Source organism: Saccopteryx bilineata, chromosome 5 (assembly GCF_036850765.1).
Source record: "Saccopteryx bilineata isolate mSacBil1 chromosome 5, mSacBil1_pri_phased_curated, whole genome shotgun sequence".
Lineage (NCBI taxonomy): Eukaryota > Metazoa > Chordata > Mammalia > Chiroptera > Emballonuridae > Saccopteryx > Saccopteryx bilineata.
The window spans coordinates 251,592,369-251,608,210 of NC_089494.1; the positions used below are offsets into that span (position 1 = coordinate 251,592,369).

At 49.4% G+C, this 15,842-nt stretch overlaps 1 protein-coding gene across 2 annotated transcripts in view; it reads left to right on the top strand.

The window, feature by feature from the left end:
- The window catches only part of ADGRA3 (adhesion G protein-coupled receptor A3), a 110,251-nt gene extending 94,616 nt beyond the window's left edge, over window positions 1-15,635 (top strand). For both annotated transcript variants that reach the window (XM_066279429.1, XM_066279430.1), the window contains 3 exons: window positions 9,835-9,980; window positions 13,772-13,867; window positions 14,005-15,635. In XM_066279429.1, coding sequence (XP_066135526.1) covers window positions 9,835-9,980; window positions 13,772-13,867; window positions 14,005-15,247 — 1,485 coding nt within the window. In that variant the 3' untranslated portion in view covers window positions 15,248-15,635. The remainder of the gene's footprint in view (window positions 1-9,834; window positions 9,981-13,771; window positions 13,868-14,004) is intronic.
- Window positions 15,636-15,842: the final 207 nt, after the last annotated feature.

The window sequence follows — 15,842 nt, forward strand, 5'->3', positions numbered from 1 at the left end:
CTCTTCTCTTCTCTCTCTCTCTCTCTCTTTCTCACTCTCTCCTCTCTAAAATGAATAAAATAAATATTTATTCCTAATTTTAAATAAATTATTACATATGTAGCCTTAGTAAATAGTATTCTTGCAGAATAAGAGTATATGTGAATAGAAAATACAGAAACTTTTATATCTCTGTTTGCATGTTTTTTTGATATGCATGATAGCAAGCAACATAGTAATTAGGAGTTCAGACTGGGCCCTGGCCAGTGGCTCAGTGGTAGAGCATCAGCCCAGTGTGTGCAAGTCCCGTGTTCGATCCCCAGTCAGGGCACACAGGAGAAGCAACCATCTGCTTCTCCACCCCTCCCCCTCACTTCTCTCTCTCTCTCTCTCTCTCTCTCTCTCTCTTTCTCTCTCTCCCCCCCCCTCCCCTGTCACCTCACCCCCCTCTCCCTCTCCTCATCCCTTCCTGCAGCCATGGCTTGATTAGACTTAGTTGGCCCTGGGCGCTGAGGATGGCTCCATGGCCTCCACCTCAGGCAATAAAAAGTGCCTCTGGTTGCAACAGAGCATCGCCCCCTAGTGAATTTGCTGGGTAGATCCCAGTCGGGGCTCATACAGTAGTCTGTCTATACCTCCTCTCCTCTCACTAAAAAAAAGAAAAAGAGAAAGAGTTTAGACTGTCTAGATTTGGATATCAGTTCTGTTTTCTAACTGTGTTTTAATGGGCAAATGATGTAACCTTTTTTTTTTAATTGCAAAAAACCATAATGAGATCTATCCTCTTCACAAATTGTTCAGTGTACGGGGGGTGTTCACTGTAAATATACGGGTGTCCAGAGCTTTTTCCTCTTGCATGGCCAAGCCCCTGCCCCCGTTGAAGAGCGGCCCGCCGGTGCCTTTCCCCAGCCCCTGGCAGCCGCCACTCGCCTTTCTGGCTCTGTGACCTCGACAGCATACTTACCTCATTTAAGTCAAATGATACAGTGTTTTCCCTTCTGTGACTAGCGTATTTCACTGAGCGTAATGTCCTCAGAACTCACCACGTTGCTGCCTGTGGCAGGATTTCCTTCTTTCTTTTTAGTGGCTGAATAAATATGCCATTGTACGTGTATGCCGCGTTTTCTTAACCGTCTGTCTTTCCGTAGCCGTCCGGTTGCTCCCGCGCTTGGCTGTGGTGAGGGACGCGGCGGGGTGGAAGGGAGCATAGGGAGCTCTTTGAAGTCTTCATTTCAATATCTAATGTTTCTGTGTCCCAGTTTTCTCACCTGTAATTTAGGTATAATAATTGGGTTGTTGTCAGGTGACTTGCTTATTTATATAAAAAACCCCTGAAGTAATTTACAGGATATATTTGATACAATAGAAATGTTTAGAAAAGAGTGAATGTAAGTTCATTATACAAAAGTTTTCTGGTATTATGCAGAAATGCAACTAGGAGAAAACATTAATTAATGAGAAGGTAACATTTTGTGTGTGTGTGTGTGTGTGAGAGAGAGAGAGAGAGAGACAGAGAGAGGGACAGATAGGGACAAACAGGAAGGGAAAGATATAAGAAGCATCAATTCTTCATTGCAGCATCTTTGTTATTCATTGACTGCTTTCTAATATGTGCCTTTGGGGGGGGCTACAGCAGAGCAAGTGACACCTTGCTCAATCCAGCAACCTTGGGCTTAAGCCAACGACCTTGGGCTCAAGCCAGCAACCATGGGGTCATGTCTATGATCCCACGCTCAAGCCAGCAACCCCACACTCAAGCTGGATGAGCCCGCACTCAAGCCAACAACCTTGGGGTTTCGAACCTGGGTCCTCCGCATCCCAGTCTGACACTCTATCCACTGCACCACCGCCTGGTCAGGCAAGAAGATAACATTTATATGGTATCAAAGAATATCAAGTACTTAGAAATAACAAAAGATGTTCAAGACTACAGGTTAAATTTTAATAGGTATTAAAGAAGACACAAATGGAAAGCTATACTAGGCTCAAGGATAGGAAGAGTTACTATCAGGAAGGAACAGGTTTATACATAGAAGAGAATTTTTCATGAACCTCAATAAAATGATGTTCAAACACGCAGACCAGGGAAAAGCTCGAGACACGTTTGTGTGTGGAGGGCAGGAGAGACAGGAGAAACAGCCACCCCAGTGTGGCAAGGGTGGCATTTAACAGAGATGATTAAGGGAAACTTGCCTATGAGGCAGTTTGCCTCTTGGCAGCTGTGAGACGGCTTGGATGCTGCCCACACCCCTTGGCAAGTGCCAAGGACAAGAGAGAACAGGACAAGAGGGACAGGGCTGCTGGTCGGTGACCAGTCCCATGTACAGGAAGATGCCTTCCCTGCTGGCCCAGGTCGGGACAGTGAACGGCCCGATCCCAGAACCAGCATGCCAGGGGCACACGGGAGAGGTGCCGGTGTAGGTCAGCAGCAAAGCACCCAGTGTGGTCAGTCTCCGAGGGTACTTATCGGAACTGATCTCCATTCTGGCCCGGGTCCGGCTTGTGGGTCCGACAGTCATGTCTGGGACAGTCTCTCCTTTTCGCGTGGTTCTAAGGTTACCTAAAAGTAGAAGATTAAAGATAGCCAGGGCAGCCTGACCAAGGTGACACAGTGGATAGAGCGTCCACCTGGGATGCTGAGGTCCCAGGTTTGAAACTGTGTGGTTGCCGGCTTGAGCGCAAGCTCATCCAAGTTAAGTGCGAGGTTGCTGGCTTGAGCATGGGATCCTCAATGTGATTCTCTGCTCTCTGGCTTGAGCCCAGAGGTCACTGGCTTGAATCTAAGGTCACTGGCTGGAGCAAGGGGTCACTGGCTCAACTGGAGCCCCTGGACAAGGCACATATGAAAAGCAACCAGTGAACAACTAAGGTGCCGTAACTACGAATTGATGCTTCTCATCTCTGTCTCTCTGTCCCCATCTCTCTCACTTAAAAAAAAGAAGAAGATAGCCAGGACATTTCTGAAAAAGAGGCTAGAGTAGGGAGGTTGTCCTAGTCATCAGGGCTAATTAGGCTGTTGTAATTAAAACTGTAGTGTTTGCCTTAGGGATCAATAAATTGACCAACATAATGCAATAGGGTGGTCAGGAGCAGACCCGCGTGGAACTGTGCTCTAAGGTAGAGGTTGCATGCCTCGTCAGTGGGTACAGCGAGACCCCCTATGCAATAAAGGGAGCTAGGGAAAGTCCTTTTGGAAAAAGATGAAAATGGATCTATACCTTGTGACATATTTTTATGAAGTCAACTCTTGAGTATATTAAAAACTTACATGCCCAAACCAGGATGTTTAAATTCATATTAGATATCCCAGCTCTTGGGATAAGGAGGCATTTCTTAAATATGGCACTAACCTGGCATTGACTAGAAGAAAGATAAATTTGACTAAATTAAACATAAGAACTTTTATTTGTTAAGATCTCTTAGCAAGTGAAAACACAAGATGGCATTCTCAATACATAACCACTGACAGTATTAGAATAAAAAACATATTAAAAAATGTGATCAATGAGAAGACCACTGAAAACCCAGTAGAAAGAAAAAAATGGCATGTGATTAGGCAGGCATTTCGTAGAATTGTAAGTACGCGGGGCCGGTGTGCACCTGAAGAGATGTCCAGCGTCATCAGTGGTCACAGAGAGCTAGCATTTGATGCCTTCTCTGTGGGCAGAAGCCTGCCCTGATGATGCCAGCTGTGGAGCGGGTGGATCCACAGACCCTTTTTATGCCTCGTGTGTGGGGAGGGGAGGTACGTGGATGACTCTGGGAGGCTTTGCCTTCCTCAAGTTGAGCGTTCATGTGACCTGGGACGCGGTCCCACTCCTGGGCTCGGAGAATGCGCCTGCCCATATGTGACAGTGGGGTGCGCATGAGTATGCATGTGCACATGAATATTCATAGCAGCACCACCCACAGTAGCACCATGCTGGAAGCAGCCCAAATGCCTGTCACCGCGAGAGTGAATGAATAAACTGTAATATTATGCGAGAGTCAAAACTAATGAATTACAACAATGCGTAACTATGTGTCTCAGCACCATAAATTACATTTCCTCCGTTATCTTTTTTTTAGAAAGATAAAAGTAAGTGAAATGAAACAGTACACTTCTAATGAAGTGTGCAATAAAACTGTCAGAAAAGGAAGGCGCGGGGATGATAAACGCAGGGTACCTGCTGGTGGTTTTCTTGGGTGAAAGGGATCCCGTGTTTCAGGATGGGTTTTTGTTTTTCAAGGTCTTACCTTTCGTCTTGCTGGTAAATTTTTGAATGCTTACCGTTAAAAATAACTAAGTAAATAACTAAAGGCAGGCAGGCTGTGGGTGGCCCAGCCGTTAACAGGTGCCGTGCACCTGAGGCAGATGATCTATCCAGTATTGCGTATCTGAGTGGAATTCAACATGGGAGCACGTGTGAGGACCGTCGAGAGGATTCGGTGAGCACCCGGCACACACTGAGTGCTCAGTCGTTGTTCGCACTTACCACGGCTGTTCACTGTGGAGAGGATTCGGTGAGCACCCGGCACACACTGAGTGCTCAATCGTCGTTCGCACTTACCACGGCTGTTCACTATGGAGAGGATTCAGTGAGCACCCGGCTCACACCGAGTGCTCAGTCGTTGTTCGCACTTACCACGGCTGTTCACTGTGGAGAGGATTCGGTGAGCACCCGGCACACACTGAGTGCTCAGTCGTCGTTCGCACTATGGCTGTTCACTGTGGAGAGGATTCGGTGAGCACCCGGCACACACCGAGTGCTCAGTCGTTGTTCGCACTTACCACGGCTGTTCACTGTGGAGAGGATTCGGGTGAGCACCCGGCACACACTGAGTGCTCAGTCGTCGTTCGCACTTACCACGGCTGTTCACTGTGGAGAGGATTCGGTGAGCACCCGGCTCACACCGAGTGCTCAGTCGTTGTTCGCACTTACCACGGCTGTTCACTGTGGAGAGGATTCGGTGAGCACCCGGCACACACTGAGTGTTCAGTCGTCGTTCGCACTAACCACGGCTGTTCACTGTGGAGAGGATTCGGTGAGCACCCGGCACACACCGAGTGCTCAGTCGTTGTTCGCACTATGGCTGTTCACTGTGGAGAGGATTCGGTGAGCACCCCGCACACACCGAGTGCTCAGTCGTTGTTCGCACTATGGCTGTTCACTGTGGAGAGGATTCGGTGAGCACCCCGCACACACCGAGTGCTCAGTCGTTGTTCGCACTATGGCTGTTCACTGTGGAGAGGATTCGGTGAGCACCCGGCACACACTGAGTGTTCAGTCGTTCGCACTATGGCTGTTCACTGTGGAGAGGATTTGGTGAGCACCCGGCACACACCGAGTGCTCAGTCGTCGTTCGCACTTACCACGGCTGTTCACTGTGGAGAGGATTCGGTGAGCACCCCGCACACACCGAGTGCTCAGTCGTTGTTCGCACTTACCACGGCTGTTCACTGTGGATGGTATGACCTCCCAGCTGGGCGGGGCGCTTCTCCGTTTTAGACTGTTCCTGTACGCGTGAGAACAACCCTGTTGGGAGCCGACAAGAAGGCAGGTGGCTGTCGGTCTCGCTCATGTCAGCTTGTTACGTGTAGAGAAGCCGGATCCAGTTTCCTGTCCTGTCTTGCCCCCTCTTCACGTGGCTGCCTCCCACTAAGCGTGCGGGTCTGGCTGCTGTCCTGTCTCAGAGTCCCTGTCTGTCTCCCCCCCTCTAGATCCTGGGGTGCTTATTCAAATTCCAGAGTGCCTACTAAACTGTAATTGGCCGGTGTTTTCCCTGTTGGTTGTCTGGCCTCTAAGCTGTGCAGGGGCAGGGACTGCCTTGATTTGATCACAGGACCTGACTCATAGTAGGTGTTCGGCAAATGTTAGTTGAGTGAATGAACAGAAAGGCCTTTGTTTGCAAAAAGTAGAAATCATTCAACCCTGAGAGCCATTTTTAGCATCCTCTAGTAGGAGAGGACTTAGCGCACTATGGTAGCAATGGTCTCAATTTTATTGAAAAAAAAAATAGTCATTGACTTCTTGAAGTAGGCACGTCCATTTCTCTCACCAAGGACATGTATAGAAAGAAAGCATTGTACAGATGACTGCCTTTCATTGTCCTGAATGGTATTGTATACCTTCCCTAGAAAGAAAAGGAGAAGAATTGCAGTGGGTTTTCAGGGGCTAAAACAAATGTTCATTTGTTAAAAATGTATATGCCAAGGGAAAGGCAGGTCTGTGTGTTTCCATTTGTCCTTTTCTGCTTTTAGAATGGCTCCGCTTCTGTGAAAAGCACAGCCTCACTCTCGGTATTTCTGACTCAGACATGACTTGCTTCTCTTTGCTGATGAAATCCGTACTTAGTCCCGCGGGTGGGCAGCCGGGAGGGGGAAGGGAAATGCAGAAAGGAGCAGCCTGGGGTTCCGGACACCAGCAGGTGGGCTCTGAATCTGTCTTTCAGAACAGCCTGCATGGTGATCACTTAACCTAGTGGAGGCCTGGTGTTTCTGCTCTAAAATAGTAGGCTGGGCCAGTTAAGTTAGATGACCATTCAGGTTCTTCCATCTCTAAAACTGAACCCTAAAGTGCACGTACGTGACATGCAGTTTGATATGTGCACACAGTTCCTGTAGTCTTGTCTCATCTCCGTTCTGAAGCATGCATACCTTAGGAACAGTGTGAGCAGGTTCTGATGCTGTTTCCGCCCCGCAGTAATAGGGTGGGGTCACGAAAGGTGCCACCAGGCAGGTATTTCTCAGTGTCTTGTCTCATCTCCGTTCTGAAGCATGCATACCTTAGGAACAGTGTGAGCGCGTTCTGATACTGGTTCCACCCGCAGTAATCGGGTGGGGTCATGAAAGGTGCCACCAGGCAGGTATTTCTCAGTGGGGCTCTTAAGTCGGTTCCAGGTGGCACCTGGGGTACTTTCTAGAACCTTGAACTGTCTCGCAAAAGGAGCTGAGCGAGTGACAGAGGAGCAGGACCTGCTGTCGAGGTTGGGAGGGATCTGGGTTTCGGGTCGTGATGTACCGCCAGATAATTGCTCAACTGTTAATTTTCTGGTCCCTGGTTTCCTTAGCTATGCAGTGAGAGGATTTGGCGGGATCTCATTTAAGTGACCTTGTTGCTCTACCACTCCATGATTTCATCAGCTAAATAGAGTGCCAGCTGACCTTCTCAGGTGTCCTCTTCTGTCTGTTATCTAGGGGACTGCAGCCGCGGTGTTATGAGGCGCCTTGGGAAAGTTTAATCAGGGAATAGCAGGAGCTTGCTACTTGCCAACGACTGCAAATGTGTTATCTTCGTATTAACCCTCGAATGCCCTTCTTCTTGATATGCTCGATACGTACGTAAATGGGGTCTAAGGGACTTAACTCCATGCCTCGAGGCGCGGGGGCTCTTGGGTGGCAGAGGCATACCTTAAATGCCGCTCTCGGGCTCGGAGCGCCCCTTACTCCCCGTCGCTGGCTTTACCAGGTAGGTAGGAAGTATCAGCGTGGCATAATGGAAGGTGCACGGGCCCTGGGAACCCACAGACTCGGGTCTGAGTCGTGGCCCGAGCTGGACGATTCACTTCTCCCTGCCTCAGTCTCCTAGTCCGTGCCTCGGGGGTGTTAACAACCACTGGACGACGATGCACCAGTTTGCACGCCCACCAATGGTGCACAAACTAGGAATTCTTAGGAAATTGAGGGAAGAGGGGTTTAGGGGTAGTCAGAATAAGTAGGGGGTTAAAAAGGTACACACTTCTGTTATAAAATAAATGTCGAGGTTTAATGTACAGCATAAGGGATAGGGAATATAGTTGATCCCATAGTAACTGATGGTAGAAGGTAGTTCCTAGACATGCCGGGGCCGTTTCGTAATGTCTGTGAATACTGACTCGCTGAGAGAGATCCCTGAAACTAATAAGACATCGTACATAAGTTATACATCAATAGAAAGAGTTTCCGTCTTGCACCTCCTGTGCTGGAAACCGCTTCCGCGTCTCACCCTTTGACCTCCAACAGCTTTCTCGTCCCGCCCTTTGACCTCTGCGCCGGAGGAAGCTCCTGCTGAGGTGGGGTCGCCTGCCCTTCAGTCAGGACCAGCCGTTCCTCGTGAGTGTTTTGCTTCCCGCGTGCCAAATTTCCTTGTGCTATTTTTACTGCCAGCACTTGGGACGAGGCCAGACAGCTCAACGTGTTATTTTACGCTTTTCGTCCCACTTCTGTCTGTAAATTTTGCTGCTGCAGTGCGGTCAGTGAAACCAGGGGACCAGGAGCCGCTGTTCTCCCTGAGACTGTAACTCTGACTTCCCTCGTGTGGCCGGGCTGGGCCCACCCTGTCAGCCCTCGCGGGGTCTTTGCAAGGACAGTGACGCTCCCCCCGGCTGGGACGCCCCTCGCTGCGCCCTGACACTTTCCTGTCCCCAGGTGTCACCTGCAGATTGGTGCCCATTCAGATGAACTTTGGGCAGCAGTCTGAATGCTTTCGTTATTAACCTACGTCTGATAATGTCAGTCAAGTTGATTTTCTTGAGATTGGAGAGCCATCCAGTTAGAATGAAAATTCCTTTTCTTGGAGATTTTTATTAATAGAATTTTACCTATAATTATAAAAGAAAAAAAAATGATCACAGAGATAGGAAGTAATTAGTCAGATAAGAAAACTGAATTATATCCTTGATGCGTTAATGACACATCCATTTATTTTTCTTAAAATAGGTTTTAAACCTCTCAGCCTCGTAGATCTCTTCCTCTAGAATTGTATCCTTAACCAGGGTTGTTTCAAACACAGGTCATACAGTATGCACCCCCCCCATACCCTCCTTGAAGAAACTTGATTAGTGCATTCATTTAAATATATTACAGTGATCCGCTGTTTATTAGCCACTTACTATGTTCCAGATATTGCCCATTCAATCCCTTTAAAAACCCCAGAGATGGTTTTGATAACCCCCCCACCACTGTTCAAGTGAGGAAAGTTACTTATAGAGAGAGAACATTTTCATAGCTCCTTTTTTTTTTTATCAGTTGCTGCCTATGTAGCCGGCAGTGTGCTAAATGCTTTTATAGCATTGAATTGAAACCTCACCGTGCCTGAGATGTTGTGTGACTTGCTAAGGTGTGTGACTTGCAGGTAAGGGGTGGATCTGGCAAAGCTTCCCGACCCCAGATCCCCCCTCCTAACCACCAGTTGTTCATACTGCTCTCTGACCTTGGTTGTGCATCAAAGCTCTGGAGTAGAACTTGAGTCCCTTACTCTGAGGCTTGTTTTGTGTGCTGTGACTTTTGCCTTGCCTTCTATGTTACTCCTAAAAATGGGCTTTAGAATCTGAACTCTAACTTATAACAGTGCGTCTATGAGAAGCGTGTCTTTGATTCATTGTTGTCTGGTAACCAGTTCCGTGGTGTACTAAGGGGCATCTTGGGTATCCCTTGTAGTCTGTGGGCCTCCTAGGTCCAGCTGCTTGTTTGCTCTGAGAAGACATAATCCTCTCTTCCACGGCAGTTAGAGAGCTTTTTTTGTCTCATTAGCAGGCAAAGGAGTCGATTGTTCATACTGTTTTTGAATCAGATCTTTTTTTTTTTTTTTTTGAAATTTACCAATTTTTTAAAAAATTATTGATTGAGTTTTAGAGAGAAGGGGGAGAGAGAGAAAGAGAACCATTGATTTGTTGTTCCACTTATTCACACCATCATCGGTTGATTCTTGTGTGTGCTCCGAGCAGGGATCGAACTTGCAACCTTAGCGTTGTCAGGTTGACGCTCTGACTGAGCTACCCGGCCAGCGCCTCACCGGTCTTTTTGATAAGCCTCACTAGCAGCTGTTACCCTTTATGTTTGAGAAGGGGAATTCTAGTTTTCTTTTCAGTTTATGTGTTTTTCCATCTTCTTTCTAGGTTGGGATAGTTCTTCATTATTCCACCCTGGCCACGGTCCTGTGGGTGGGAGTGACAGCTCGGAACATCTATAAGCAGGTCACTAAAAAAGCGAAGAGGTGCCAGGATCCCGATGAACTGCCTCCCCCACCGAGACCGATGCTCAGGTACCTGATGCCTTTGTTTACTGCGTTACGTGAATGGTGAAACTTACTGAAGCATTGTGGTAACAGAATCGCGGAGTGAGTTCGGACAGTAGAGAATGGATGGGAGCTGGGCTTCCTGGAGTGGAGTACTGGCTGTGCCCCCTCCAGACGGGGTCCAGCATGACGTCCAGACCCCCGTGCCTTTCTGTCTCACCTGTGAAGTGGGCCCGAAGGAGAACGGCGTGCCTGGAGTACTAAGGGAGGGGCTGCCTGCATCACGGGCTCCATGAGAAGTGAGCTGGTGTTGTTGTCCTGGGGTCAGGCCCTAGGCCAGGGGTCCCCAAACTTTTTACACAGGGGGCCAGTTCACTGTCCTTCAGACCGTTGGAGGGCCAGACTATAAAAAAAAACTATGAACAAATCCCTATGCACACTGCACATATTTTAAAGTAAAAAAACAAAACGGGAACAAATACAATATTTAAAATAGAGAACAAGTAAATTTAAATCAACAAACTGACCAGTATTTCAATGGGAACTATGCTCCTCTCACTGACCACCAATGAAAGAGGTGCCCCTTCTGGAAGTGTGGCGGGGGCCGGATAAATGGCCTCAGGCCGCATGTGGCCCACGGGCCGTAGTTTGGGGACCCCTGCCCTAGGCTTTAATCGGCTCAGGGATGCATCAGCTTCATCAGCTTTCTTATTCTCTGCAAAAGACAGAATGGTTTTAGAGTTAAGCCCTTTTTTAACCATTACCATTAGCAGGATCGGTGAGTAAAAGTTGACTGATGTCTCTCGAGTTTATTGAATGCTGGGTATGGACTTGGCCTGAAGAAACCCTCCCGGCCTCAAGGACTTGACTACAGTCTTAGCGGAGACAGGCACGTGAAGAACTGACTGTTGAGGGTATAAGAAGTAAAGTGGAGATACATTTTTTGAAAATACAACCAAAGCAGCCATTGATGGGGAAGGGGGCTCTTATGAACTGTGTGAGCTCTGGCGAGAGCCTTCATCAGTGATTGGAGTAAAGGGTTCGGGTGGCACTAGAGGACTAGGTGGTGAGCTGAGGAGCTCAGAGCACTGAACTTGGGCTGGAACCGAGGTCGGTGACGTACAGACACAGGGATTCGGGGTGAACGTGAACGCTGAGCTTCAGGCCTTTGGGGGCCCCGTCTGAACGTGGGCAGCCACTGAAGGATTCTTAGCTAAGGAAATATAGCTTGAGTAGGTGACTTTTTAGAAAGACAGCCATGCGTTAGTCTAGAATCTGAGTTGGAATGCTTGGGAGGAAGGAACTTCGCTTAGGGCACTAGGGAGGGGGGTTCCCGCGAGGCTGAAGCCAGAGAGTGGCATAGAGAATAGAGAGGACACGCTCAAGAGGCTTGAGGAGGCTTTTCTCGGGTTGGTGACCACCTGGGTTTAAGAGGTGAATGAGGGAGAGATGTATAAAGATGGCTGCAAATATCTATTCCAGGAGCTGGGACTCAGTGGTCTTCATTTTTTTACACTTAGAGACTGGTAAAAACGGAATTATTTCAGGGACCACTAAGGCAGAACTCACCCTGAGCATAAGCGAATTCAGCTGAGGTCATTGGGTCTATAATCTTCATACAACATCAGGGTGGCCAGTCTTTCATCAGCCAGCATGAAGTATCAGGTGGTCGTCTCAGCAGATGGTGCTTCCATTAACTGAAAAAAATCATATAAGAAACATAAATGGGGGTGGAGGTAATAGGCACAGGGGAGGTAGGCACACCATTCTTTCTTGTGGAAAGGTGGCATTTTTCGAATTCTGGTGCTCAGCAGGGAAAAGGAGGCAGGCATCCTGTAGATGGGGCAGGTGTTTCCAGGTGGGGTCACATAAACAAGATCCCCCAGGGAGAAGTTAGTCAGGACAAGAATGGTTCCTGAGCCATGTCTGTGATTAACGGTCGGGCCATGGAAAATAAAAAGAAGAATCATGAATCACAGAAATGTACATTGGAGACCTATATAATCTTATTAACCAATGCTACCTGAATAAATTTAATAAAAGAAAAAATTTTAAAAAATAAAAGTATTCTGATGTTTAAAAATAAAGAATTGAATTGAAAGGAAACACCTGGAGAACACAGAAGATTGGGGTGTCCAGGACAGGGGCAGCAGCAGGGCTTGGCCAGAGTTGGGTCAGAGAGGACGGGGTCTTCCACCTCTGTCACTTGCATGACGAGAACTGAGGTGGTGTTTGGCTGAGAGCCTGGGAGTCCTGTCCTCAAGCAGCGGTTCCCATCTGTTGGGCTCTTAGGAAAAACACCCACAGCTGAGTAAGAGCCAGCTTGGGCTCCCAGCCCCAGGCGGTTCCTGAATGACCCCCAGCACCCCTTTAGCTCTAGACAGTGCAGGCTCCTCCCTCCGGGTCCTCCTTCCCTGTGACAGTGACAGTGAGATCCGGGAAGCCCCCGCAGCCTGGCCGCCTGGGGGGGGGCAGGGGTGCCTGAGACTTCTGGTCTCAGAGACAGCGGTTCCAGGCGCGTGTCTGTGGAAACAGCCTCGTGTTCAGGTGTCAGAGGTGCAGCAGATGCTGGCGCTGGTCTTCCCGGGAGTCTGCACTGCAGGGAGAGGGGAAGGCGGCAGGTGGGGGAGAGTTTGAGGAGAGAGAAAACTTGAACAGAGGATAGGCTGAAAGTAAGAGGCGTGGAGAAGATGTAAAGCTGTCAAACACGGGCTAATTGATGATAGCAAGTCCTGGCGGTGGGGGGGGGGGGGTCAGAGGTTAGAGGGGCGGAAAGGGATGCAGAATAATTAGGAGACAGTGCCTTCTCAGGGAACAAGCAGGTGGGAATCAGTATGGTAGGAGGAGCGGAGGGTTGTGGGTGTTGGCCTCCCTCTAATGTGAGAGAGAAGACAGGGCTCTGGTTGTATAGCGTAACTAGCTGTCTTTTTCTGCAGTGCTAATAACGTATTTAAGGATTTTAGTACCTGTGAACATGACTAAGAAACAGTCTGTGGAAGAAAATGTGTTAGGTGTATTGCCTTTCTCCAGCCCATTCAGGATTCAGGCTGGGCCTCAGCAAGTGGCAGTTGCAGACGTGGGACCCTGACCATCCCCGGGGGGACCCAGCCAGGGCGGAAAGTTGCCTGTTTCTCATCTCAGAGAGCTCCAAGAAGCTCTGGCCCCAAAAACATTTCTGTCCCTGGGACCAGCACCCACTCCCCTCCCCGCGCCCCTCTCCCCGGTCTCCTTCCGTTCTTGGTGACCGTGTGGAGCTGCTGGGAACCTGGGACCTTCCCGGCCTGATCTCGGGGACTGGGAATGAGCACACACACCCTCGAGTGTCCAGGAAGTGCAGGCTTAGCCAGACATTCGTCAATAGTTAATACGTCGTTACGTGTTTCGTCTGCACGAGGGCGCAGTGAAATCTGGAAGTCCCTCTGGACTTGACCAGTTCACCAGCTGAATCTAACAAAACACACACACACACACAGACAGCACGGTGCCCCCTGTAAGAGCAAGTATGTAAACTGAAACTCTCCCGTGGTAGCTGAGTGTTCCTCTGCCTGTCCACAGGGTGGCAGAGCATGACCAGCTTTCCTCAGCCTGGAAACTTGGTCAGCCTTGTGTTTAGAGAGAGAGAAAAAAAAAAACACATCTAAACAAAACTTGTTTAAATTTAAGAAACATTATGCTAACACAGCATCCCGTACAAGTTAAGCTGCCACTTACTCTTGGAGTGGGAATAATGACCTGTAAGGAGAGACTGGGCCGTCATGAAATGTGCGCACCTTAAACTCACTGGCTGATGAGCGGTGGCTTCTTGTGTCCCCTCCTAGGTTTTACCTGATCGGGGGCGGGATCCCCGTCATCGTCTGCGGCATCACGGCGGCGGCGAACATCAAGAATTACGGCAGTCGGCCACAGGCGCCCTAGTGAGTGTCTTGCGTTCTCTGCGTCCCGACCCGGTTGCTTCTCTTTCAACCGTTTCTCGGGCACGAAAGCTTATTGCTATTCAGCCAACGGCGGGTTGACAACGAGGCGCTGAGCTGCTCGCTCTTTTCTTTCCTAGTTGCTGGATGGCGTGGGAACCGTCTCTGGGAGCCTTCTACGGGCCTGCCAGCTTCATCACCTTCGTCAACTGTATGTACTTTCTGAGCATATTTATCCAGTTGAAACGGCACCCCGAGCGCAGGTACGAGCTGAAGGAGCCCGCCGAGGAGCAGCAGCGGCTGGCGGCTGGCGACCACGGCGAGGTCCACCCGCAGGACTCCATGTCCCTGTCTCTGATCTCCACGTCGGCGCTGGAGAACGAGCACCCCTTCCAGGCGCAGCTGCTGGGCTGCAGCCTCACTCTGCTGCTCTACGTGGCTCTGTGGCTGTGCGGGGCCTTGGCCGTCTCCTTGTACTACCCCTTGGACTTGGTGTTCAGCTTCTTTTTCGGAGCCACCTGTTTAAGCCTCAGCGCGTTCATCGTGGTCCACCACTGTGTCAGCCGGGAGGACGTGAGACTCGCGTGGATCATGACCTGCTGCCCCGGCCGGAGCTCGTACTCCGTGCAGGTCAACGTGCAGCCCCCCAACTCCGGAGGGACGAGCGGCGAGGCCCCCAAGTGCACCAACAGCAGCGCCGAATCTTCGTGCACGAACAAGAGTGCGTCGAGCTTCAAAAACTCCTCCCAGGGCTGCAAACTGACGAACCTGCAGGCGGCCGCAGCTCAGTGCCACAGCAGTTCTCTGCCTTTGAACGCCACGCCCCAGCTTGACAATAGCCTGACGGAACACTCGATGGACAATGACATCAAAATGCACGTGGCGCCGTTAGAAGTTCAGTTTCGGACAAATGTGCACCCGAGCCGCCATCACAAAAACAGAAGTAAAGGACACCGGGCAAGCCGACTGACAGTCCTCAGAGAATATGCCTATGACGTCCCCACGAGCGTGGAAGGCAGTGTGCAGAACGGCTTGCCGAAAAGTCGGCCAGCCAATAGCGAAGGCCACTCGAGGAGTCGGCGAGCGTACTTAGCCTATAGGGAGAGGCAGTACAACCCGCCCCAGCCAGACAGCAGCGATGCTTGCAGCACACTTCCCAAGAGCAGCAGGAACCTGGAAAAGCCCGTTTCCACTGGCAGTAAAAAAGATGCCTTAAGGAAGCCAACTGGGGTGGAACTTGAAAGTCAGCAGAAGTCTTACGGCCTCAACTTGGCCATTCAGAACGGACCAGTGAAAAGCCACGGGCAGGACGGACCCTTGCTGGGTACGGACAGCACTGGCAACGTCAGGACTGGATTGTGGAAACACGAAACAACTGTGTAGCGGTGTCGGGCGGCCTGGGCGCAGGTCCTGCCAACTCTGACGGGCACATTCCTGGAAGCTATGAACTTGTAAAGACAAACTGTTTACAGTCACCTTAGGGATTCGAAAGAATTTTGAATAAACTTCCAAGTTTGGGATTTCACTTATTTTCTATCTGCCAGTTGTTACTTTTTGATGAATCAAAGGGAGGGAGGGAGATAGGAAGAGAAAGAAAAGCAGGAAGGATGGGGGGAGAAGGCGAGAAGGAAAACCTCTAAAGCATTGTTTTAGTTGTCAAGGTACCAGCGGGACATGTTGGGGTTCTGAAATGTGATTTCTTGAGATTTGTAATAGCAGCTTAACATTTCAGACTTGTATTTGATACAATAAATTGGTGCTTTTCATTGTGTCCATCTTATATTTTTCTGTTTGACGATAGAAGCATCTCGTTCCATTTTAATGCTGCTTATACATCGGGGTAGTTGAAGGAGATGCCTGCACACGACAGTTATCAGATTTTCACAGGGTTACGTCTCTGATTATGGCGTAGAATCAAGGGGCTCTTGGATTGCTGTGTTTTATAAATGTAACTTTTAATGCTGCAGCTTTTTCAAAA